Source organism: Pezoporus wallicus, unplaced genomic scaffold, assembly GCF_028554395.1.
Source record: "Pezoporus wallicus isolate ANWC-B61680 ecotype Strahan unplaced genomic scaffold, APGP_CSIRO_Pwel_v1 contig_8372, whole genome shotgun sequence".
In the NCBI taxonomy this organism is placed as follows: Eukaryota; Metazoa; Chordata; class Aves; order Psittaciformes; family Psittacidae; genus Pezoporus; species Pezoporus wallicus.
The window spans coordinates 595867-621467 of NW_026640907.1; the positions used below are offsets into that span (position 1 = coordinate 595867).

Consider the following 25601-nt stretch of genomic DNA (forward strand, 5'->3'; position numbering starts at 1 on the left):
GAATGGCTTGGACCTGCCCGAGGGGAGACTGAGCTGAGCTCTTAGGCAGAAGCTCTTCCCTGGGAGGGTGCTGAGGCGCTGGCACAGGGTGCCCAGAGAAGCTGTGGCTGCCCCATCCCTGGCAGTGTTCAAGGCCAGGTTGGACACAGGGGCTTGGAGCAAGCTGCTCCAGTGGAAGGGGTCCCTGCCCATGGCAGGGGGTTGGAGCTGGAGGAGCTTTAAGGTCCCTTCACCCCAAACCGTGAGCAGCGCTCTGCAATGAACACCAACCTCTTCCAGCGCCCAGCGCCACCCGCTGCTACGGCAGCGAGTCGGCGGCTCCTCGTTATATATGGTACCTCATGAATATTAACTAGGCGGGCGTGGTTAACGCGAGGCGGACGCCGTGCTGTGCGCCGGGCTCTCATTACTATGAACCAGGGGGCGTGGCCCCCTCATGAATTATGTGCAGTAGGCGGGGCCTCGCCCCTCAGCGCTCTGTCCCTTCCAGGAGTGAGAAGATGGCGGCGGCGGCGGCGCCCGGCGGACGGGCCGCGGTAGCGGCGCGACGGGGCCGGCGGCGGCGGGGGGCCCGGCCCGGGGTGGTGTCGGAGGAGGAGGAGGAGGCGAAGGAGAAGGAGGAGGCGCTGCTGGCGGTGTCGGAGTGCCCGGGCTGCCGGCAGGCGCTGGTGGAGGCGGTGACGCCGCCCTGCCGCCACTCGTTGTGCCCCGCTTGCTTCCAGCGCTGCCTGCAGGGCCCGGGCCTGTGCTGCCCGCTCTGCCGCAGCCGCCTCTCCACATGGGCCCGCGCCGAGCCCGCCGCCACCACGGCTGCCGGAGGAGGAGGAGGAGGAGGGGAGCAGCGGCAGGAGCAAGGTGCGGGTTCAGCCCCGACGGGGTGCAGGGAGTTTGTGGGGCTCAGCCCCGTCCTGCGGTGGTGATTATGGGGGGGGGGGGGGGAACAGCGGGTCTGAGCCCGCCCTCCTGTGCCATGGTGGGAGATGGGCCCTGAGGGGAGGAGGGGGTCGTGTTCCCCCAAAATCAACATCTCTCTGCACCCCGGCAGTGATGGGGAGCAGGATGGTGACCCCCTCATGGAGCGCCGTGGGCACGGTGGGATGGGAGGTGTGAAGAGTGGGTGGGAGCAGGGTGCTGGCAGCGTCTCGCCCCGTGCTCATCCGTGGGGATGGTTTGGGCTCTCCAAGCGGTTGCTTGAACCCAGAAATGGCAAAGCGGTGGTTATTTGTGTAACAACACGGACCGAAAAGTGAGGGCTTGCGAGGGTGCTGCCCATTGGGAGGGCTGGCGTTGGGGTGGGTTTGTGTTGGAGGAAGGCTCCTGCGCCGTGGGAAGTCCCGGTTCCTTGTTGACATAGCGATCCCATCGTTTCTGAGTTCAGGGCTTTCTGGCACGCGCCTCAAGAGCCTTCGGCCCTCCTCTGCTCCGTGTGTTTCCTTGGGAATAACTGCCTCTTTTCAGCCCGAGGCGTTGCTCTTTCCCCATGGCGCTGCGGAAGATTCCCACCTTGCTGCTGTCCAAACTCCCGGCACGCCGGGATCTGCTGCCCGTGCGTGTTGCTTGGAGAGGTGCCTGCACGAGTGCTTCACGGTAGCAGCACTGGTGGGAGCCCTATGGAGCAGCCGAGGCTTTCAGCTATGGATAAACATCCTTTTGCCATGCCCTAACCGGGCGGTTTCCAGCGTGCTACCGGTCTCCTTGGTCATGCTTGTGTCTGCACCCTCTAATTTCCTGCGGGCAAAATGAGCAGGATGAGCCTCAAGGGCTTCAAGTGGGCGTTTGGGCTAAGCCCGTTCACCTGGAAGGGAACTGGGAAGCTTTACATGGAGGAGGGTTTGCTGAATCAAGGAATGGATGGGGCTGTGCGGAGGGAGCTGAGCCAGGAGCCTGGGAGCAGCTCCTCTTTGGGAGTATTTAGTTCCTCCTTGGGAGCGCTTCCTCCTTCCTGGCCCAGCCAGAGGAGGGACCACAGGAACTCCCTGGGTCCATCTCTGCTCCGGAGCAGTGGTGTTGGTCATGCTTAAGTATTCCCAGCTTGGTCTGACCTGGCAGGGGGGGATATCCAGCTGTGCCACAGGGAGCCTTGTGCAGTGCTTTGGTTGTTAGGAGGGAATAGTTTTAATTCTCTGCTTGAATGGATTGTCTGACATGGGAATGTTTTGCACATCTTAGGGTGCTGAGGCGCTGGCACAGGGTGCCCAGAGAAGCTGTGGCTGCCCCATCCGTGGCAGTGTTCAAGGCCAGGTTGGACACAGGGGCTTGGAGCAAGCTGCTCTAGTGGAAGGGGTCCCTGCCCGTGGCCGGGGTTGGGACTGGAGGAGCTTGAAGGTCCCTTCCAACCCAAACCAGGCTGGGATTCTGTGCAGGAAGGCACATGGTCGTTGTGTTGATTGTCATTTTCTGCCTGCCTGGACTTCCTAACGCTATGGGATGTCTTGGAGAGCATCGTGGAGGGTCTTAGTGCTGAGAATCATAGAGTCATAGAACAGCTAGGGTTGGAAAGGACCTTAAGATCATCCAGTTCCAACCCCCGTGCCATAGGCAGGGACACCTCACACTAAACCATGTCATCCAAGGCTCTATCCAGCCTGGCCTTGAACACTGCCAGGGATGGAGCATTCACAGCTTCCTTGGGCAACCCATTCCAGTGCCTCAGCACCCTCACAGTAAACAATTTCTTCCTTATGTCCAATCTAAACTTCCCCTGTTTAAGTTTTAACCCATTACCCCTTGTGTCACCTTCTGCACCTTGAGTGTCATGGGCTCTGAATTGGGCTGGAGTAACCCCTACTCATGCTGTACTCCACGTCTCATGCCATAGACCTTGCCACCATAAAATTACACTTCAAGCTGCAGGGCCATTGAGTTCATAGCTGATGAAGTGAGATAAAAGGAGCTCAAACAGCAGTTCTGATGCATTTCTAGCCTAGGCTCAACCTTGTCCTTAAGTGGCACCAGGTGTCTGCGTCGGGCTAAAAGCTGTAAAGGTAACTGGCCACTTATGATGTAAGTTGGGCCAATAGTGTGGAAATCAAAGGTAGTTGATGTGTTACAAATGGTAGGACCTACTACATGTAGAGAGTGAGCAGTGTATGTGGTTTGACTTGATGTCGGGGATTGATGTTATCAGATCTTGATGTTACTGAACCTCCCCATGGCTGAGGTTGGCAGGGACCTCTGTTGACCCAACCTCTGCTCAAAGCAGGGTCATCAGGAGCAGGTTACCCAGGACTATGTCCAGCTGGGTTTTGATTGTCTCCAATCAAGGCTGGAGACTCTTATCTCCTCCTTGGGCAACCTGTACTGGGGTTTGACCACCCTGGCAGTTAAAAAGTGGTTTCTGCTGCTAAATGGAGCTCCTTGTGTTTCAGTTTGTGCCTATTTCTTCTTGTCCTGTCACTGGGCACCACTGCTGCTCTGTAAGGGAGTAGGTGGCCCATAGGTCCCACGTCCTCTCTGCTTGCTCCATGGGCATCTCTGTACCATATAGCACGTGGAAAGGCACCTTACGTGCTGGTATAAAACCAGATCTTGAGTTCAAGATGTAATGCTTTGCTAAGGAAGGTTTCTGATATTCAAAAAGTTGCCTGGTGGAAGTCTTGGAAGGCAGATAAGTGCAGCAGATGGAGGCGTGGAGACCAGCTAGCCAAGAAGAAGGAACAGAATATGTTCACAGCGAGGTGCTCAGCCTGATTTGGAAGGAAATGAATACGTGCACATTTCTCCCAAGGCAGATGGAATTCCTTGCGAATCAGGGCTATAGAAGAGCACCTTGAGCAAAAGGACAAGCAGATGAGGTCTGTATCTTCTCAGCAGGCACAAGGCCTACCTTCAGTATCAGATCCTCCCCACACTGATAGATTTCTGCCTGTCAATCCTGCCATTGCCATCCCAGATTATAGATGACTTCAGGGAGGCTGGAAGATTCCTGAAGAACAAACATTTCCCCTACAAACTGGGAAACAAATCCAGTTTTCCAAGGAAAAGGCTTGTTAAGTTGATCAAGAAGTTTAAACTCCCAACAGGAAAGTGCTCTGGGAGGAAAGGCATAAAACCGGTTTATGGAATAGACCCGCACGTGTTTTGGAAAGGATCAGGGCTCCCTTACACTGAGTTAGGATCAAGTGGAGCTCAGCCATTCCTCATAGGCATCCAAATCCATTCATACAGACAGCAGAAAGGGACCCCACATTCGCCTTTGTTCCAGCCTCTGAATCCTTGGAAAATTTTGCTTAATATCTAATCAGAATCTTCTCTGTCAAAAGGCAGTTGATTCCTTTTGTCTCTCTGCTGCCTGGTCATGATGCACAGTTAATAACTGATGCTCTTGGGAGAGAGATGGGGTCTAACACAACTTCCCCCTCCTTCCTCCGAGGCTTTTTTTGGCTGTGGTTTCCCTCTTTCCCCACTGGCCCAAACCAGTCCCAGTTACTGAGCATTTCCTGGGGATTCCTTCATTTCCTCTCATTCCTGTTGCCCCGTCACCCATTCTTTTTGCCTCCGGACCACAGTGCTATGAGGTTAGAAGTGGCAATCCCAAGGAAGCCTTTCCCTGCTGTGTGAAAAGCAGGAATTTATTTCCTACATCAGTCTGATTAAAGCCATCACTGCCACTATTTTAGCTCCTTGCTGCAGCATTGGTGGTATAGAGCTGTTTGATGGGAAGGAAATAAGGTAGGGATGCTTCTTCAGGAGCAGTAAGAATCATGCCATAAGACTATCAGAGTCCTTTCACCTCCATCTTCTCCCTCTCCATCCTCTCTCCACTCATCCACAGTACTTAAAGTATTTCTCCTCTGCCATTCAAGCCCTTAATGAAGAGAGAGATTAGGCCCAGACCCAGAACTAGCCCCAGTGGCCACTCTTGAGAGGCTGTCCTGGCATGGCACTGGGCTATAAACTCTTGGAAGGTCATTCTCCAGCTAGTTGTGCATCCATTTGAGCGGTGGTTATACCTAAACTAGCAATTTGTTTCTCACTGCTTCCAAGAATGGGTTCTTTGATGTGTTTCCAAATGGAAAAGACGCAGTATTTTTTGCCTACTGTTGTTCAGGATGCTGAGGAGGGGGTTATCCTGGAAAACAGGGATACATCCTGTCCTTTCCAACACTATGATATCTATGATATGGGAGCTACAGTGTGAGCTGGGAATCAGCATGCAAGGAAACCTCATGGAATGAGCCTGCATCTGCCGGACTTTGAGCTCCATCTAGGACCAGTCCTGCTGTCCCAGGCTGGCAGTTCTGCAGGGCTGCATGCGTGGCTCTGACAGCGCCAGGAGAACATTCCAGCTTCTGTGGTTGTGCAGTGCTGTGCCTGAGCTCGAATGGGCTCCATGGGCCCAAAGGTGTTGGCACTAAACCATATCGAGCAGAATCTCGTCACTTGTCCTCATGGGGTTAAGAGCTGTTGCTCCTTACAGCCTCTCTATCTGGGACTTTGAGCTTCTTCCCTCCAGTGCCTTCATACCACACTCTGCCTCCCCAGCCAGCTCTTCTCCTTCTCCACACAGGCAAAAAGGCAGGATTTTGAGTTCATAGAATCCCACACTGGTTCGGGATGAAGGGACCTTAAAGCTTCATCCAGTTCCAACCCCCTGCCACAGGCAGGGACACCTTCCACTAGAGCAGCTTGCTCCAAGCCCTGTCCAGCCTGGCCTTGGACCCCATCCAGCCTGGCCTTGGCAGTGATTCCTTTATAGTGGTTCCTACTCTTTCTACTCTCATATTTTCTTGCTTTATTTCCTTACTCATTTCTCTCCAGAGCAGGTTTTAGGCAGTGCAGAGCAGTTTCTGCATGGGTTGCTCCCAGGTACGTGGGTGACCCCTAACACAGCACATCCTGCTGGGCATTAACTTTCTCTAATATGGATATCTTGGTCTCTACAGCAGGTAAAACACCTTCAAGCCCCCAAGAGGTGAACTCACATCATTACTTGTTTCTCCCCCATCCCCTGATTTCCCCATCAGAGAGATTGGATTGAATTCATTCGAGTTGTTCTTACAGAGTTGGTGTTTGTGCTTTGCCTGTTACCTTCTAGATGCTTGCTAATGGACTAACCCTGGTTGTAGTACCCATGCACATATTGAAACTAAGCCTGCTGTTTCAAGGCGCTGCTTCCCTCTCATTCCCCTACTTCTCCATGACCTTAGGGAAAACTCCTTTGCTCCAGGAAGCTTCGAAGATGACCACGAACAGTTCACAACTTACCAAGGGGAGATTTCACCAGCTTTCTGAAGCCACCTCTTCTGTGTCTGCCTCTTCCACCCCCAGACAGCATCTCCATCTTCCATATTCCTTTGTTCAAAGCCTCTTCCCAGGAGTTACTACCCATAGGAACATGCATCTTGTGGATTTAGACCCAATATAGCTCAAACAGCCCTCATCTTTGCTGTGACTGGTGCTCAGACACCGGGCAGAGGCATCAACCAGTTCTTGGACGCATTCCTGGAGAGGTCTTTCCATTTACAATCTATTGTATTCATGAACTTGGTACATTCCTGCTGGCTTTAATGGCCTTTTATCTATTTATACCACTGTAGGACTTACAGATTATATAAGTTCTATCATAACACCTATTAATGTATGTGCATCTTGTGGAACCCACAGGCTGGTGTTCACTGTTAGCTGTCCATAGAAACCAGGCAGGACAGATGAGTCCAATGGATGAGAAGCAGGATTCAAGAGGGTTCTTCCAAAACACCTTCCCTTTTCTGTTTTTGAGCATCTTTATTTCTTCCTGTTCTCAAAGTACCTGATCACAGGTAATTTTTGGTAAACACTGAAACATTGCTCTTGTGAACACTCAGGCTTTTGCTGTGCAATTATTTCTCTGCCCCTTCCCATTAACTGATGGATTTCTTTGTTCTCTGTCTTGCTTTTAATGCAGCCACTTTCTGGTGGCTTTTTCTGCCTTTTATCAGCTCTCCAAGGCAAACTTTTGAAAATGAAGAGATGGAGCAAGAGTTGCAGGGAAAGCGATGATTTCTGTGCCCAGCATCAGTGCTGGGGAGCTGGGTTGCTCCATTTGGAACATAAATCAAGCAAAATGAGGTAATTCTCCCCCTCTGCTGTGCTCTGGGGAGCCCCCCCCCCCCCGCAGCCCTGATCCAGCTCTGGGGCAGCAGCACAAGAGGGATGTGGAGCTGCTGGAGAGAGGCCAGAGGAGGCCATGGAGCTGCTGCGAGGGCTGGAGCAGCTCTGCTCTGGAGCCAGGCTGAGAGAGCTGGGCTGGGGCAGCCTGGAGAAGAGAAGGCTCCTGAAGGGGAGACCTGAGAGCAGCTCCAGTGCCTGAAGGGGCTGCAGGAAAGCTGGAGAGGGGCTTGGGACAAGGGCCTGTAGGGCCAGGCCAAGGGGAATGGCTTGAACCTGCCCGAGGGGAGACTGAGCTGAGCTCTTAGGCAGAAGCTCTTCCCTGTGAGGGTGCTGAGGCGCTGGCACAGGGTGCCCAGAGAAGCTGTGGCTGCCCCATCCCTGTGAGTGTTCAAGGCCAGGTTGGACACAGGGGCTTGGAGCAAGCTGCTCCAGTGGAAGGGGTCCCTGCCCGTGGCAGGGGTTGGAGCTGGAGGAGCTTTGAGGTCCATTCCAACCCAACCCATTCCGTGATTCTGTGAAAATCTGTTGGGCAGACTTGTCTTGGGGAGATCATTGCAATCATTGGTACTAGTCTATTTAGGGTGAAGCACGTGGGGGAGAAATGACAGCATGTTGATAGCTATCTACCACATTAACATTTTTTTAGTGTCATCTTCTGCTTCAGCTGGAACTCCAGGCTCAAAACTGGATTCAGTCTATTTTTGTCCCATTTGTCTCTGCATGAGAAGTGGTCTGGAGCCTGTTACATTATGGGAGCTGGTTTGGGATGAAAAACCAAAACTTTTTGGAGGGTTGCATTTATGTTTTCAGTAGATGAGTCCTAGCTTGGCTTAGGTCTCATCTCCTGTTTGCTGCACCACAGATGCCCACAGCAGGGCAGGGGAAGGGGTCCTGGCATACACTGTGTGTTCTCCTAGCAGGGTGTGACAGCTCAGAGTTTTCCTGCAGCTTCTACGTTATTGATTCTTCCACTTATGATTTATGGCTGAATTATCCTTGTTTCCAAACATGCCCCAGTGCACCGTTGCCACATCTTCATGTTAATTTAATGTTCTTTCAAAGCAGCTAGAGAAACTGGTTGGAAAACTGTTTCCAACCCTCTCCGTAGACAGAAAACTTCCGACTCCTTCTTTTGTGCTTTGCAAGCCTCAAGATCTCATCTTCAAGTATAAACAGCAACTGCTGGAAGTTAAAAGGAAAGACAGCGAAAACCTCAAGGTTTTGATTATCCCTGTCAGGAATAAAAGGGACAAGGAAGCTGCAAAGTTTGCTGCAAGATTCCGTGGATCGTGGATGAGGATTCACTGCTGTGCGTGGCAGAGCTTCGACTTGCCCCATGGCATTGGTTTGGCAAAGCCCAGGAGCCTCTGAGCAACAGACAGGGAACCAAAGGGTTTCTGAATCGAGTTCAATTTAGTTATTCATCCTGTGTTGTTGAATTCAGCAGATGGATGTTCCTGAAGCTTTTGCCAGTATAAAATCTGCTGGTCAGGAGTGAGGATTAATGGTGACAGTGTGTAATGTACGCACAGAGTGTAACACATTTCTGTGTAATGTTGAAAAGATGGAGTCATTCGAGGGGCTTGAAGCTCGAGTCAAATGCCTCTTGTAAAGAGAACCAGTGTTAAGTAATCAGAAACCCTTTTGTCTTCTCAAATAGTGCAGAAATCAGTTGTTTTTTCCAAGATTGAACACAATGGGATGAGACTCTTGCCTGCCAGCACAAAGGAGCAGGATGCTGGGTTTGATCCTGCTGCTGTGACTGTTTCGGTGTTATCACCGTGCTCAGAAGGAGCATCTCAGTGCCAGGCTTCCCAACAGCCCTTCAAAGTCAGCGTCATTCAGAAACCATTCCTGTTGACCCCCAGATCACTCAAGAGGAAGAATAAGCTGGAGTTTTGGTCAAAATCAAGTAAAAGGCTTTTTGTTCCATCATCTTACCCATTTTGTTGTTGTTCTCAGCTGTAGCACACATTGAAACAGCTGAGCTGTCCTGTCCTGGACCTGAACATCCAGAATTAGAGCAGGGAAGAATGTGTGTGATGCTCTGATCATGAGAGCATCTGGATGCTCTGGAATGCATCAGATGCTCTGGAACCACCCAGTCTGGTTCCATTTGTGGTGCTTCTGTGCTGATAGAAGCATCCTTGGCTGGGGGCAGCCACTGTGCAGCATCGCCCTACCCCAGAAACCATAATGGGGTGTTGTAAACGTAGATCTACAGTTACAGAGTCACAGACTGGTTTGGATTGGAGGGACCTTAAAGCTCCTCCAGTTCCAGCCCCCTGCCATGGGCAGGGACCCCTTCCACAGGCAGGGACCCCTTCCACTAGAGCAGCTTGCTCCAAGCCCTGTGTCCAACCTGGCCTTGAACACTGCCAGGGATGGGGCAGCCACAGCTTCTCTGGGCACCCTGTGCCAGCGCCTCAGCACCCTCCCAGGGAAGAGCTTCTGCCTAAGAGCTCAGCTCAGTCTCCCCTCGGGCAGGTTAAAGCCATTCCCCTTGGCCTGGCCCTACAGGTCCTTGTCCCAAGCCCCTCTCCAGCTTTCCTGCAGCCCCTTTAGGCACTGGAGCTGCTCTCAGGTCTCCCCTTCAGGAGCCTTCTCTTCTCCAGGCTGCCCCAGCCCAGCTCTCTCAGCCTGGCTCCAGAGCAGAGCTGCTCCAGCCCTTGCAGCAGCTCCATGGTCTCCTCTGGCCTCACTCCAACAGCTCCACGTCCCTCTTGTGCTGCTGCCCCAGAGCTGGATCAGGGCTGCGGGGGGGGGGGGTGTCTCCCCAGAGTGCAGCAGAGGGGCAGGATCCCCTCCCTGGCCCAGCTGCTCGCGCTCTGGGATACAGCCCAGGTCTCATTCTTGGACCATTCATTCAACGCAGCATTTGAGGTCTCATCTCCATTGACCCCTCTGTAAAATACAATTTGGTGCATGATGATGCTATAAGTAACCATTGTATGTGTCTGGTGTTGGACCACATCAGCTAAACCAGCCCAGCTTCATGGTTCCATTAGTTAACATCTCTTCTGGCTTGCTGAACCTGTGTAAGCAATGAAACAGTTGATGTGGCTTGTCTTTACCACAGCATGTTTCCCTAGGGTTAGTCAAAAATGCTTTTATTACCCTGGAGGGAAGAAATACACCTTTTTAGGCATGGAGATAAGGTCTGAGACAAGCCTTAAATGTTCAGGAGTAACTGAAGTTGGCTGCAGGCATGTTACACATTGCTGCTGCCCTTGGGACTGCCTCCCTGGACATTCAGCTTGATAAAATCCACCAAGAGCTGGGAACTGCTCAAGGACACAAGGCAAACACGCTGTGAGAAGCTGGTGGAAGGTTTCCAGCAGGAGCAGTTGCAGAAGCAGGAGGGAGGAATGCAGCCTGGCCTCCCCAGCATCGCCACCGCTCGGGATTTATATTGCACATGTGAGGATATTTGGGATGTTTTCCTTCAAAGACAAGCTTAGCTCATGCAGGCGTGTGAGGGAGAGGGACTGGCAGCTCTTTAGAACAAAGCCTTACATCTGTATGGCTCATATTTGATTACAAGAGTGGGTTTTCCCCTTTTAAAGCAAGTATGAAAGAAATACGCTGTGATTTGTTCAGCTCTGGCCTTGGCAGCATTCTCTCTCCATAATTCCTTGAGCAGGAAGCTCCAGAGTGTGCATTCACACTGGTGAGGAGGGACTGAAGTTGGGGGGCTTTCCTCTAGGAACCTTAAAACCAAACCTGTGGAAAGCAGGAGGTGCAAGGAGGGTTTAGTCAATCTTTAAAGGGCATGTTTGGGCATGTTTAGCAGCAGGGTTGGGACTGTCCCAAGGAGGAGGCAGATCACAGAATCAGCTAGGTTGGAACAGACTATAAATGTGGCCAGGAGCCAGAGGATGCCCATGGGACAGCCACCAGCCCTTGGGGGTTTGATTTACTTATCCTACCATCAACCTTTCATTCTGGACCAGTGTTATTGAGGAATAAAACACTTCCTAAATAAAACGTGGGGCAGAGCTGCTGGTTTATATCCTGTAATTTATAGAGCTGGGGAAAGGAAATACCACTGGTGTTTCCTCCTTGCTTGCACTCATAGTACGTTGGGATGATGCACCCTGTCTGGAGTACTGATATGGGCTGAGTCGGGATGGTTGTTCTGTGGTTGTCTATAGAGCCAGGCTGAGAGAGCTGGGCTGGGGCAGCCTGGAGAAGAGAAGGCTCCTGAAGGGGAGACCTGAGAGCAGCTCCAGTGCCTGAAGGGGCTGCAGGAAAGCTGGAGAGGGGCTTGGGACAAGGGATGTAGGGACAGGCCAAGGGGAATGGCTTTAACCTGCCCGAGGGGAGACTGAGCTGAGCTCTTAGGCAGAAGCTCTTCCCTGGGAGGGTGCTGAGGCACTGGCACAGGGTGCCCAGAGAAGCTGTGGCTGCCCCATCCCCGGCAGTGTTCAAGGCCAGGTTGGACACAGGGGCTTGGAGCAAGCTGCTCTATGGAAGGGGTCCCTGCCCGTGGCAGGGGTTGGAGCTGGAGGAGCTTTAAGGACCCTTCAGCCCAAACAGGGCTGGGATCCTGTGATTCTGTTTGAGTTGTTCCCTTTTCCCTCCAAGTTCCTCTGACTGCAGTGCAACTTGCCCAGACTTGTACTGCACAGCAGCTTTGAGCCTGACATAAGGGAGTCATTTGGGGAGTAACAGACTCCAGGGATGGAGGTTAAACTATAACCCTGTGCCAGGATGCTTTTGCTTTCTCAGTTCCCGAGGGGGAAGGGAGGAAGCAGGAGCAGGATGGGGAATTCCTGCCGGATGGAGCAGCCTATTGCCTTCATATCACTGACCTCGGAACAAATGAAAGCAGAATAAAAGCTGTGCTTGCTCTGGGACAGCACCCAAATGGCTGTGAAGGGGGAGTGAAAACACTGTGTCCCTGCCCATAGCAGGGGGTTGGAACTGGATGATCTTAAGCTCCTTTCCAACCCAAACCATTCCATGATTCTGTGATTCTATAGAACGTTTTCAATGAGTTAATTTAAATGGGAGAAGAACATGGGTGTGAATTCAGGGTGTTGTGCTGCTGCTGTCAGCCTGTGTTCCATGGGTGTCTGGCTGGAGGAGGTGCTTTAAGCCTGGTTTCATTTCTGGGCCTCGGATTCCCTGTGACCTCTTAGGGCTGTTACTTAACCTCTGTGTTTACACCTTCCTAATATACTCCCCTGGTTGCTTGTCAGGACCTCTTGAGAATCCCAAAGGACAGTGCAAAATGGTGTTACTTTGCCATCCTCCTCCTGATGTTCCTATGTTAAACTGAGCTCTGATAGCATGGTCATAATGTAAAGATACAGATATATAAAGATACGTGGTTGTGCAGGCCATGGAGAGCTTGTCCTTTGGGAATGATGGACTCTCCCAGTCACTGTGCACGAAAACCTGATTCCTTTTTGTCTCCCTTTCTCTTTCCAGACTTTATATTCAGAGCACCCATTAAATTAAGCAAACCAGGGGAACTCCGAGAAGAATATGAAAGCCAGCTAAGGAAGGTACAGTATGCTGGGTAATTGTGGGGTTTCTTCCAGAATAACTTGGGATTTCCTGCAGGAATAGCATCCTACCTGCAAGGAAACTTGAAGGGCTTTTTATGGACTTAGAGGAACGCCAGAGAGCGACTCTTCATTAAGGACTGTAGTGATAACACAAAGGTGAATTGGTTCAAACTTAAACAGGGAACATTTAGGCTGGATGTAAGGAAGAAGTTCTCCATTATGAGGATGCTGAGGCGCTGGCCCAGGGTCCCCAGAGAAGCTGTGGCTGCCCCATCCCTGGCAGTGTTCAAGGCCAGGTTGGACACAGGGGCTTGGAGCAAGCTGCTCCAGTGGAAGGGGTCCCTGCCCATGGCAGGGGTTGGAACTGGATGAGATTAAGTTCTTTTCCAACCCAAACTATTCTGTGATTCTATTCCTGCTCAGTACAAAGGTCATTTATTCCCTTTATGCTGTTCAGCCAGTTCAGGAGCATACTGGCTGTTGTCCAGCATGGAGAAGCCAGATTTGCTGTCTTAGGCTGCCTTCCAAACTATGGAAATGTCCCTTCCGTGGTGGACCTCAAGAGGCTGTTTGGTTGTGCAGGGTTTATACAGCATCTGTGTTTGTGGATGCAGTTCCACAAAGGCTTTTGCAGCATGAGGCATCTCCTGCAGTAACATCCTTCTCAGAAACTCTCTATTCTAAGCTAGAACTTTCTGTCTGCAAGGGAAGAAATGGCATTTCAAGGCAGAAAACTGGGAAGGGAAGAAAAGAATTTCAGCTGTTTTGGAGTTAAAATCTGGGGAAATATTTACTGTCTTTAAAAAGGGATTTTTATTATTCTTTTTTAAGCCTAAATCATTGAAACCATCTCCAGTAACTTGTCATTGATGGAAACTGGCTTCTCTTTACGTGAGAAACATCATTGTGAAAGCAATTGCTGCTGCAGCCAAGCAGATAATGCATTCCAGTGCAATCTCTCTTGTGAGAGGCACCTATAACTCCCTCCAGCATTCCCGTTTCCACTTGTAGCTCCTGCTTCTGTCACCCCTTCCTCTGCCAGGAACCTGTGCAGCATCCTGCCAAAGTAATGTGGACTCTGGCCTGATGCTGGTGTCTCTGTCAGTAGATCACTGTGTCAGGTCCTTGATCTCTGTGAGGGTGTTGCTGTAAGAGGGGTTCAGCCACTCGCTGATCATTGTACCTGGTGGGGAAAAGGAGTTGTTCATCATCAGAGGGTTTTCTTTGGGGTTTCACTTGAAGATCTCAACCATAGAAAGGGCTGGGAAGCTGATAAGGAGTTAGAAAATAGCCTTGTCCACTGAGGAGGAAAATGATGCTTAGATGATATGTAATGTAAATGACTAGTCTAGGAAATGCAGATTTTAGAGAGGGACTCTTCATCAGGGACTGTATCGATAAGACGAGGGGTGATGGGTTCAGACTGAACAGGGGAAGTTCAGGCTAGGTATAAGGGAGAAGCTCTTCCTTGTGAGGGTGCTGAGGCGCTGGCACAGGGTGCCCAGAGAAGCTGTGGCTGCCCCATCCCTGGCAGTGTTTAAGGCCAGGGGCTTGGAGCAAGCTGCTCTAGTGGAAGGGGTCCCTGCCCGTGGCAGGGGTTGGGACTGGATGAGCTTTAAGGTCCCTTCCAAACCAGTCTGTGACATGTAGGAAGACAATTAAAAGATGTGGAATTTTCTTCACTCCTGCTTCTTGTGTGGAATCAGTGATGCTGATGGGCAATGTCACTTCAGGGTGTTGGGAGAACTTGGGCAGATTATGACCTTCCATTAACTGATCTTAAGCAATGCAAACTCCTCTGTGGTCCAGGTGACATTCACTAGGTAGGCAGCACATTCTGTGCATGAAGTCTGGTGACCTGTGGTGTCTTTAGCTGTGGGGAGGTGCTTTTTGAGAAACAGTTGGTTTAGGCAGCAGTGTAAAGCTTAAGGGCACAGAAATCTTATTCATATAAAAATCAAGTTTATTAATAAACATCCATCACTGTATTTCATAGAATCAGATCACAGAATGGTTAAAGCTTAAAGCTCATCCTGTTCCACCCCCCCTACCATGGGTGGGGACACCTTCCACTAGAGCAGGTTGCTCCAAGCCCCTTCCAAGCCATTACCCTTTGTCCCAAGCCCCTCTCCAGGTTTCCTGCAGCCCCTTCAGGCACTGGAGCTGCTCTCAGGTCTCCCCTTCAGGAGCCTTCTCTTCTCCAGGCTCACCCAGCCCAGCTCTCTCAGCCTGGCTCCAGAGCAGAGCTGCTCCAGCCCTCGCAGCAGCTCCATGGCCTCCTCTGGCCTCACTCCAACAGCTCCACGTCCCTCTTGTGCTGCTGCCCCAGAACTGGACCAGGACTTCAGGGGGGTAATTCACTATTTTCTTTCACTGTAACCTTTAGGATGAAGAGACTCAGGGCACCTTTGGCTTAAAGAAGAAAATAAGTTTTTTGCACAGGTATTAACTGTAAACCTTGTTGGGGTTTCATAAATCCCTCCATAATAGTGAGTGGGAGATCTTCCGTGATGCTATTGGAGCTCACTCATCATTGATCCTCCCAGACTTGTTGCTTGATGTCTTTAATCCTGCTGCAAAGCCAGAATCTTCTGAGTGTCCTGAAGAGCCAGAACCTCCTGAGTCCATGAGTGCAGGATCTTACCTCTGCAGCTCTTCCAGGTGCTTCCAGACTGACACATTCCTGGATCTTCTCTCCAGTGGTCCAAGATGTATGAAACCATCTTCTCTCCAATGGTCCACAAAACATTGCATCCATGCAGGAAAAGTGGGTGCATTGTCACCTCCTGGTAATCCTGGTCACTCCATTACTGACTTCAGTACTACCTGTAAGGTTCAATGAGCACATTTGGAGCATGATGAGGATCCAGCTGAAGAGGTTTCTGCAGCCATCATTTGATTTCAGCTAAAAGCTACCGTGTGCCAACACCTTTCGCTTCTCCACCAGGCAAAAGGAAACATTTTTAACATGTTTCTGACATCTTGGGCCTGGTTTTGTCTCCTTCCTGTTCATCCTGATGCCTTCCCCTTTTGCTCACTGCAGATGGGATGTAGGTTTCTTTCCCTTGCAATTTCAACTCCTTTTTGCTGAACCTCATCTGAAGGAGCTTTGAATCATCACCTAAGAGGAAAGGACGAGGTAATTTTGCTGACTCAGTGGCAACTTTTGCCTTATTCCAGGTGGAATTGTGCCTGCTGCCACTTAGTGAGAGTTTCTTGGTGTCTCTGAACTCCTGAATTAGGAAGGAGGAGAGAACTCAGGTTTGGGAATCAAAGCTTGTCTATAACCTCTGTGTGTCAAGGCAAGAGGTTTCATCTCAGCTTTCCTGCCTGTTCCACAGGGATAACCCACACTGGCTCTCCTCCTGAGGAGGGGAGAGGAGCATTCAAAGCTTTTACGTCTCCCAGATGTGAGTTGCTTTCTAAAGCCTCACTCTTGACCTGCTTCCCAGCCTTTTGCAGCTGAAAACAAAGCAGTTCCCATAAGGATGCACTGGAGACTTTCTTATTTGAAGTGGATCATCTCCTAGTGTCATTTTCTCCTCTGGCTTTCAGCATGACATGAAATGTTTGCTGTCTGTGCAGGACAGTGAGATTTTCTGTTCCCCTCTTCTATACATCACACTTGGTGCCCTTGTGTTTCGCATTTTCCCAAAGGAGGATCTCCTTCCTGTGTCCTAAAACCCCAAACTCACCCCTTAAACTGTCTTTCTACCACAAGCAGCTTGTTTATTGCCTGTTATCACACGTAATCAGGAGGGAAACTCCTACCTGAGGCATGTGCTGACATGCAGCTGCCAGCAGCATGGGTAGACGGAGCAGGCTGAGGGAGTGAGGAAGCAAACCCAGACAGTTCATGGAGCAGAGAGAAGATACCAAACGTGAGTTTGCCAAGTTTTTGGGAATTAATGTTAGGTTCAAGAGGGCTGTTCCCTGAAATGGGCATTTCTTGAGCAATTCTCAAGGTGGAAAAGGATTCATTGCTTGTACAGCTTTTTTCCTGCAGCTCCAGTAGCCAGAAAGGCTACGGACAGCTTAAAATGCATTTTCTGATCACTGTACTGCTGATAGCAGCTGAGGGTCCTGCATCCAGTATTCCAAAGATGCTCCTTGGATAACTTCTCCCAGGGTAGATATTTCCCAGGAGTCTGTTCCAGCTTCTAGTCCTCATGTCCCCTTGTTTGTAAGTAAATTCTCTGGGAGTAAGTAAATTCTCTGCTTCAAATGACTTTGTTTTAAATAGTGCACATCTTATCCTTAGATTTTGCTTTTGTTTGGAACCTGAATTCTGCACCTAAATTCCTCTCTTGTATCCTGTTAAGTAGGATTGAGATCCTGGTGTTGCTTTGTTCACCTTTGGCGCAGCTTGTGCTCGAGCCTCACATCAACTGTGCCATTGCCCCCAGTCCTTAACTATTCCTGCATGTTGTTACTTTTGCTTGTGGCTTTAGATTTGGGAATTAAGTATTATTGCTAGAAGATAGATAAAATGGAAAGATTTCCATACAGTTTTCTTCCAGGTGGGAAGTATGGAAGGGCCGTAGGTGCTGGGAGGTATTTTCTTGGTGATAAATCTTAATGTGAACTTGCTTTTCAGCTTAAAAAAGGCTCCTTAAAGAACTTGGCTTTCAGGTATGTAAAAAAGGCTCCTTAAGGTGCAGAAATGCTGTTCATGAGACATATAGCAGAGTATTCATCATACCTGCATCATGTGGCTCTAATCCATATTAGTCAGACACCAGGTTGTAGTTATTGCTCGAGCTTATTAATAGATCAGGAATTTAAAGATACATCTTAAACCAGCTGGAAAGGAGAAGTCAAACCAGTCTTTGGAAACATCTTCAAACACCCAGCATCAGCCAAAGAGTGGCTTTGTTCCTGGTTTCTGCCTTCTCTCCTCCCACCTCTCTCTTCCTTGTCTCTGGGGGTTTGGAGTCAGTAGGATTTGGGGCCTTCTCAGTCTGATGATCACAATGTGCTTACCATGTAATGCATCATGGACTCTGTTTTCTTTGTCAGCCTCATGCCCATGCTTGGGGTTTTCCCCCTTCTTCATCGGGGAATTAAAGTACTGAATATTTTGGGGAGAATGAGGATTTGTGGGATCAGTGTGGATGCCATGAGCTTTACTGGAGAGCACCAGATCCTGCAGCACTGCTCTCCTGCGAGGCAAGAGGGAAACTATGGCAGTGTGAAAAGGTAGGGAACATAACAGAGCATCTGAGGTGCCCACGCTCAAATGTGAGGAATAAAGAGAAGTATTTGATTCCCGTGTTCTTCCCCATCACTGTGATTCATCAGCGTGATGGAGATCAGTCAATCAGAGGTCAGGCTTGTTGTCTCACACTTACACACCACACTGGGTGGAGGAAGGAGGAAGGACCTGGTGTAGATACACATCTGTTATAGACCATTCATGGCCCCTGTGAGTCTGAAGTTGAGGAAGAGATGAGAGACAAGCTGGGTGAATGGCTGGGTAATGAGTGAGGAGGGAGCTGGGTGATGTTATCCAGGGATGATGGGCTGGTGCTGGCTGAAGGATGTACCACAGAGCCTGTTCATCAGGAAAAGGTGGTGGGAAGGAGGAAAAGGGGGTTCTTGCTGGTTTTAAATCCTGGCAACTGGGGAGTTTGTCCCTGCTCGTGGCAGGGGTTGGAACTTGGATGAGCTTTAAGGTCCCTTTGATGCAAACCAGTCTGGGATTCTACGAATTGCTGTATCTATGCAAGTTTAATGTAGGTGATGCTGCCTCTATGTCTGCCAAATTGTGTCTTGTATTACAGGCCGTTTGAAGACTCAAACTGAACTGTCACAACTTGCATGAAACTCCTGTTGCACACAGGTTGTCTGATTGTCTACGAGGAGATAAAAGCTTTTGTCTCCGTTTCAGAACATACCATGGCAGAGCAGTCTTGGTCAGACCCTCAACCTGACAGTGCCTTTGCTCTTTTGCAAAGAAGATAATATCCGTGGTACTTGTGTTGAGTGCATGAACATGAAGGTGGTGTAGAAAGAAACTCATCTTCACGTTGGGAGAACTCCCGTTCTCATATTGTGAGAGAGGCATTGACTGGACTCTAGAGCAGAGGAGTAGCAACACAAAAGTGAATGATGTGACCAAGCTCTTGGAAGAGCACTTGTTGGCAGCCAGGTGTAAGACTTCCAACCTTTGAAATTCTCCATCTTTTTTGTTGTTCTTTCCAGCTGAGAGAAGAAAAGCAACAAGAGGAGAAAGCTTCTGAGGAGCTGATCCACAAGTTCGTTCTGGACGATGGGGATGTAGGAAAAAGAAAAATGGAAGAGCAGCAGAAGAAAGAGGAATCTTTAGTGCTTAAAGCAAACCAGGAGTGTGTAAGTAAGCTTGGGCTTCTCTTTCTACTCACATTAAACCCTGGCTGGTAGGTGAAATGCTGCTAAGGCTTAGTCCTGGAACGAGAACTAGGGTTTTTTAAAGACCTGGAGTAACTGAGTTTCTCCTGTTCTGCCGTTTGAAACTGGGAGCTTTCCAGGATTGACACCTTTATAGCCCCTGAAGACTATGAGCTAATAGATTATAGACACATTACTGAGAACTGTCTTAGGTTTCTTATGACTCTAGATGTTCTTCTAGAGCTTTATACCCCCTTTTACCCACTGTACTGTGGCTGGAGGAGCAGCTCTTACAAACACAGCAGAGAAACCTAGAGGAAACCACTGTGCATTGTGTATCCTCAGTCTTCAGGCATACACATATTGCCACAAACATTCCTCCATGACTCTTCTACGTGTAGGTGTACAGTAGTGTAGTCCAGCAGATGCTTCATGCTGAGGGTTGCCTATTTCCCATTTCAGTTGTGAGACTCAGCAGGAAATGCTCTTAACACTTAAAGACTGATGGGCTGAGATGTGGGTACTGGATAACGTCCTGTAGTACCTTTGTTGTAGGATTATCTCATGGTTCCTTGATCAATAAATGAACTTCCTTCAGTAACAGCTGTACGTAGGTGCTGTGTGCATTATGCTTTTGGGGCCAACCTTTGAGCTGTTTATCTCCAGAGCAGCATGAGCACACGTACGTGCTGACACGCTGCACTCGGTTTACCTCCTGTTGGTGTAATCAGGCTTTTGGCATCTTGGGTATCTTTGCAAGAGCTTTATTTTCCAAGTGATTCTTTCTGTTGTACATATCAGTTAACTCTTCCTTGGTTGACTCCAGTTTCCTGAACGTCTCTCGGATTCAGAGAATGAAGAACCATTCCAGGGCAGGCAGACACATCGATCGGCTTTTGTTTCCAAGACCAGTGCCTACTCCTTTGCTTTCCTTTCAGGGTAAGAGGCTGAGACTTAATTCAAGTTGATTAATGATGAATTACAGATGTTTTGTGACTGTTGTTCTAAAGATACCTGAGATGCTTTAATTAGAATGGGTATTCCAATCCCAAGGAAGTAATGCTGTCTCTGGAACTGTAGAACAGACTAACTGTTAGAATATGGAGTGAGTCTGATTGCCTCCTACCTGCTATAAAATCCTGGGGGTTAAAGAAGTTTGTGTTCATCCCATGGAGGAGAAAAATCCTTGTAGATTTAAATGACAGAAATCATGGAATGGGTTGGGTTGGAAGGGACCTTAAAGCTCATCCAGTCCCAACCCCTGCCACAGGCAGGGACCCCTTCCACTAGAGCAGCTTGCTGCAAGCCCCTGTGTCCAACCTGCCCTTGAACACTGCCAGGGATGGGGCAGCCACAGCTTCTCTGGACACCCTGTGCCAGCACCTCAGCACCCTCACGGGGAAGAGCTTCTGCCTAAGAGCTCAGCTCAGTCTCCCTCTGGCATCATTAAATCACTAAAGTAAAAAATCTTCAGATATTAAGCAATTACATTAAAAAATCATTAAAGTACACAGTTCTTGTGATGAACTCTGGGTCCTTCACCAGCAACAGAGGTTAAAAGATAACAGCAGCCCCAAACCCCTTACCAGTGAAAGCTGCTGCACGGTGCAGTGGCAGCAGCTGAGTAACTCCCTGTTTCCACATGAGAAGCACAAGGGTTTCCATAGCATCCTCATTAGCTCCGACCTCAATTAGCTACAAGTAGGTGGAGGTGTCAGCGTGTTTAGTGAGGAGCCCTTCAGCACAGCCCAGGATTCTGAGGCTGATCCAAGATTCCTGCATCCCTTTTCCCTGAGGGTGTAGGAGGCACCTCTGGCTGCCAAGGCTGATGCCTCCCCCACAGGCAGCTGTGCCAGGGCTGTCGGGCTGGTTCTTCCTCAGGTCATGAACAATCTCCTGTTTTTCCCCCATCTGCTTTTTAGGAACCTCACTGCCAAGGTGGAAAGGAGTCGGAGCTGCAACGACACCATTCAGGAGAGATCAAAGAGCAGGCAGAGATCAGCCCCAGCCAACAAAACAAAGGTAGGGGCTGCGTCTGCAAGCAAAAGCTTTGTAAAGTGTCAATGTTCTTATCTGAGGTTACACAGCACCAGGAAGCTGGAGATATGAAACACAGTGTTGGTGGTGGTGCCGGTGCTGTGTTATCACTGGGGAGCAAATCACCTCCTTGCAGCTGCCAATAAAACCCTGCCAGGTTAGAAATCACTGAGCTTATGGAGTCGTTTGTCAGCACTGGAGGATGTGGAAGTTGGAAGGGTCCTCACGATGCTTTTGTTTTGTCATTCAGTTTCTTTCCAAGGCTGAATCCTGGCTGATTAAAGAGAAATCTTTTAGAAGTTTAGGAGTAAAATCCCCTTTTCTTCCCCTTCCTCTCCTGTTCTTTCCAACGGTGTTTAAAGGTTTAAACTTCCATCCCTGGCAGTGTTCAAGGCCAGGTTGGACACAGGGGCTTGGAGCAATCTGCTCTAGTGGAAGGCGTCCCTGCCTGTGGCAGGGGGTTGGGACTGGATGAGCTTTAAGGTCCCTTCATCCCAAACCAGTGTGGGATGCTATGAAACAGAGCAAAACTCGTTTCTTTTCTCGTGTTAGAATACTTCCTTTTGTACTTCCACACTATGCAAAGAGCTGGCCTGGTCTTGTTTCCCCTTGCATCCAGCAGCCCAAATGAATTAACCCTATCTGTTCCCCTGTGCAGGGTGAGAGATGTTTTGCAGTGCACCCAGTGCTTCACAGTGAGCAGTGATCACAAAGCAGCACTGCAAATCTGAACTGGGGGTTTTGAGGCTCTTCCAGCAGTAGTCACTGGGTGCCTTCCGCTCCTTGGAGATGCCCTTTGCAACCACCTTTCCTTGTGCCATGCCTGGCAGCACCACTGGCCCCTCTGCCCTGACAGGAGAAGTAAATCCTTGCACTAATCTCATGCAGTTGCACTTGCTCTTGCACTAATCTCTGTCTCTGGAGCTGTTCTCTGCCTCCTTTCCAATGTGCCTCTGGCCCATGGGGTCCTGGTGGAAGCCAGCAGCAGCTTCAATCGTGGGAGCTGTGAGTTCTCAGCCTGGAACAGCTTCAGTGCTACTCTGCCAGGGCTGCTTGCTGGGATGTGGTAGAACCATGGAATCACAGACTGGGTTGGGTTGGAAGGGACCTTAAAGTTCATCCAGTTCCACTTGCCCTTGTTGAACCTCATTAGGCTTCTCTCCACCCAGTTCTCCAGCCTGCCAAGGTCCTGCTGAATGGCAGCACCGCTTCAAGTGTATCATAGAGTCAGAGAATCCCAGACTGGTTTGGGTTGAAGGAACCTTAAAGCTCATCCAGTTCCAACCCCTGCCACGGGCAGGGACCCCTTCCATAGAGCAGCTTGCTCCAAGCCCCTGTGTCCAGCCTGGCCTTGAACACTGCCACGGATGGGGCAGCCACAGCTTCTCTGGGCACCCTGTGCCAGCGCCTCAGCACCCTCACAGGGAAGAGCTTCTGCCTTATCTCCAACCTAAATCTCCCCTGTTTCAGTTTGAATCCATCACCCCTTGTCCTATCACTGCAGTCCCTGATGAAGAGTCCCTCTCCAGCATCCTTGTAGCCCCCTTTAGACACTGGAAGCTGCTCTGAGGTCCCCACGCAGCTTCTCTTCTCCAGGCTCAACAGCCCCAGTGTTCTCAGCCTGGCTCCATACAGGAGCTGCTCCAGCCCCTGAGCATCCTCATGGCCTCCTCTGGGCTTGTTCCAGCAGCTCCATGGCCTTCTTATGCTGGGGACACCAGAACTGCACACAGTGCTCACGCTCTGGGGGTGCAGCCCAGCACACACTGAAGTTGGGTCATGAGGAGCTTCTTTTCACCCAACACCCCAAGTCCTTCTCCTCAGGCTCCACCCAACCTATAGCTGTACCTGAGATTGCCCCAGCCCAGAGGCAGGACCTTGCACTTGGCCGTGTTGGGCTCCATGAAGTTGGCATTGGCCACCTCTCAGGTGTATCAGCCACTCCCCACGTTGTCCATCTTGTCCTCAGTGACAAATGTCTGAGCTGTGGTGCTTTGCTTTGCAGGTCAGCAGCACGTCCACGCCGCTGGTTGGGGTCCTGTCATCCACCCAGAACAACCGCTGCCTCTCAGCCCCAGACCTGACAGCAGAGAAGCGCCTGGTCCTCAACCCCGTTTCATCCCTCTCAGCCCTGCACAAGCCAGAGAGATCCATCAGCCCCGAGAGCAACGACAGCATCTCAGAGGAGCTCAACCACTTCAAGCCCATCGTCTGCTCTCCGTGTACTCCACCAAAGAGGCTTCCTGATGGCCGCGTCCTGAGCCCCCTCATCATCAAATCCACCCCGAGGAACCTGAACAGGAGCCTGCAGAAGCCAACGACCTACGAGGCCAGTCCAAGAATCCTAAAGAAGTGGGAGCAGATCTTTCAGGAGCGCCAAATCAAAAAGACTCTTTCCAAAGCGACCCTCACGTCCTTGGCTTCAGAGCACGGGGAAGATGCTACAGCTCCTGACATCACCAGCTCCAGCAGTTGCAATAAGGAGCAGCCACAGGCTCAGGATGATCACCTTCCACCCGACACCACCGGAGACCCTCACCCCGAGCTGGATTTCCTCCCTTCCATCAGCGAAACGAAGCTGGGAAGAGGGAATGAGAAGAGCAGAGATGCCCAGGCCTTAACCACAGATGACAGCGCTGCTGATCCAGACGTGAGATCCAACATCACCTCCCTCAACCCACGAGTGTCCGAGGTCCCTGACCTAAAGGTGAACGCCTTCATGGACAAATCCTGTCTGAGCCTCGGCTCAAAAGTGCTGGGCAGGAGACTGCTGGGTGTCAGCGCATCGCTTCCCGACAGCACCGTGCTGAAAGCACCGGGGAAGAAGCAGCTGAAATACCTGAACAACAGCGAATTGATCAACGTCCAGAACAGCACCTGCAGCTCGGTGGAGAACCTCCTCGGGGAGCAGCCCCCGGCGCTGCGACGGGGCCGCAAGAGACGCTGCAAAACGAAGCACTTGGAGCACAACGGCTCCGTCAAGAGACTGCGGCACCCGGCGGGAGAGGTGGGCTTGGTGCCCGAGGTGCGGGACATGGAGCAGAAGCTCCAGCAAGAGGAGGAGGACAGGAGGTTGGCCCTGCACCTCCAGAGGCTTTTCGACAGCGAGAACAGGACAGTGGAGAGGCGGAAAGTCAGAGTGGAGCGGTACCTGCTGCGCTCCAAGAGCACGCTGGGTGCCAAGTAGCACTGGTGGACGCTGTTGCCTTGCTAGAGGACGATGAGGTTTATCAGATTATCCTATAGGAAACCTATTTTTGGTCATACTTCCACCCGCACAGTTGCTTTTCTCATTGTTGGTGGTGAGATGTTGTAGGTCCAGTTCAGACCGAAGCCAGAGTCCTTTCAGCTGAACGAAACCAAGAGGGGGTGAGGGAAAAGTTCCTCAAGTTTTCCTGGTCCATTGGTCTGAAAGATGTGTGCGTTGTCCCCATGAATACACTGCAATGTATATGCAATGAATACCTCTGCATGCAGGTGGTGACATTTGGGTTGTGTGAGCAGCAAGGCGTGAGGAGCTCATCCACTCCTTGCCTTGCTGCTTCAATAGGCCAAGGGAAGTCAGAGCACTACTCACAGAAAGTAGGGTTTTCCCATCCTAGAAAGTCTTCTCTTCTGCCTGTCCTCTGGTCTTCCTTATGTTGTGGATGTCACTGTGTTGAATGACCCAACTTGAGGGCTGTTAGCAGGGAGGTTGATCTGTATTTCTTCTAGGAAGTACCAAACAGATCCACCCGTAGTACTTACAAGTGAATGTATCTCCCTGGGCACCAGCAGCACAGCTCACAGGTTACTTTCTGCAAGTAGAAAGTAGTGAAGAAAGACTTCAAATAAGGATTTTACTGGAAAGCCTTAGAGCTTGTTGTGGCTGCCCCATCCCTGGCAGTGTTCAAGGCCAGGCTGGACACAGGGGGTTGGAACTGGGTGAGCTTTAAGGTCCCTTCCAACCCAACCCAGTCTGGGATTCTATGAACTTGCACATTCATGTTAGTGACACAGCAGAGAGCTCAGGTAGAGCAGTTGGGGCCATGCTGTGGGCACTGTGACACAGGGAGCAAATGCAGCTTCTCTCCCATCCCTGCCTCTTCCAAGGCAAGAAGATTTTCCTGTTCTTCCCATTCAAATTGATACCTAGAAAGGGAAACGCTGGCTGAGTGATTCCAGGAAGGATTCCTCCCTGCTGACATGTACCTTGCTCAGTTCAGAGATCCCTCAGCACACCTCAGACCTGTCCTTACACGTCCAAAAGCCGCCCAAGGATGCATCCCGAGGTCTGTGACGCATCACCCTCCTCTCCCAGCACCGGCTGAACTGGGATGAGAGAGCAGGGATGGGATCCCAGCCCTCCCAGCCCACAGGCACGTGGATGTGGGTGCTCAGGGTGATGGGAGCCTGCCCTGCCCCTGCTCCCAGCTACCTGTCTTCAGGTTCAAACCACTAAGAGGGCTCAGGTGAGCAATGCACTAAAGATTTCCGCTTCAAGGCACGAAGCTGGGCAGCCTGGACTGGAGGTAGCTCAGAGCTTGGAATTGATGGAGCATGTACTGGTCCATCCTTGGGCTCTTCATATTTCCATCACTCTTTCCC

The 25601-nt window shown here is 50.6% G+C and overlaps 1 protein-coding gene across 1 annotated transcript; it reads left to right on the plus strand.

Moving 5' to 3' along the window:
- Positions 1 to 500: 500 nt before the first annotated feature.
- Positions 501 to 24502, plus strand: RNF169 (ring finger protein 169). The gene is made up of 6 exons (XM_057421172.1): positions 501 to 855; positions 12529 to 12605; positions 18813 to 18959; positions 19804 to 19916; positions 20900 to 21008; positions 23020 to 24502. Exons 1-6 carry the CDS (start codon positions 501 to 503, stop codon positions 24199 to 24201), a joined length of 1983 nt encoding a protein of 660 aa, XP_057277155.1. The 3' UTR covers positions 24202 to 24502.
- The last annotated feature ends 1099 nt before the right edge of the window (positions 24503 to 25601 follow it).

Bases quoted from the DNA above. Each gene is read 5' to 3' on its own strand.
- RNF169 (XM_057421172.1), top strand. From the start codon at position 501: ATGGCGGCGGCGGCGGCGCCCGGCGGACGGGCCGCGGTAGCGGCGCGA. The intron at 856-12,528 runs GTGCGGGTTCAG...TTCTCTTTCCAG, and splicing joins GGAGCAGCGGCAGGAGCAAG to ACTTTATATTCAGAGCACCC. The intron at 18,960-19,803 runs GTAAGTAAGCTT...GGTTGACTCCAG, and splicing joins TTAAAGCAAACCAGGAGTGT to TTTCCTGAACGTCTCTCGGA.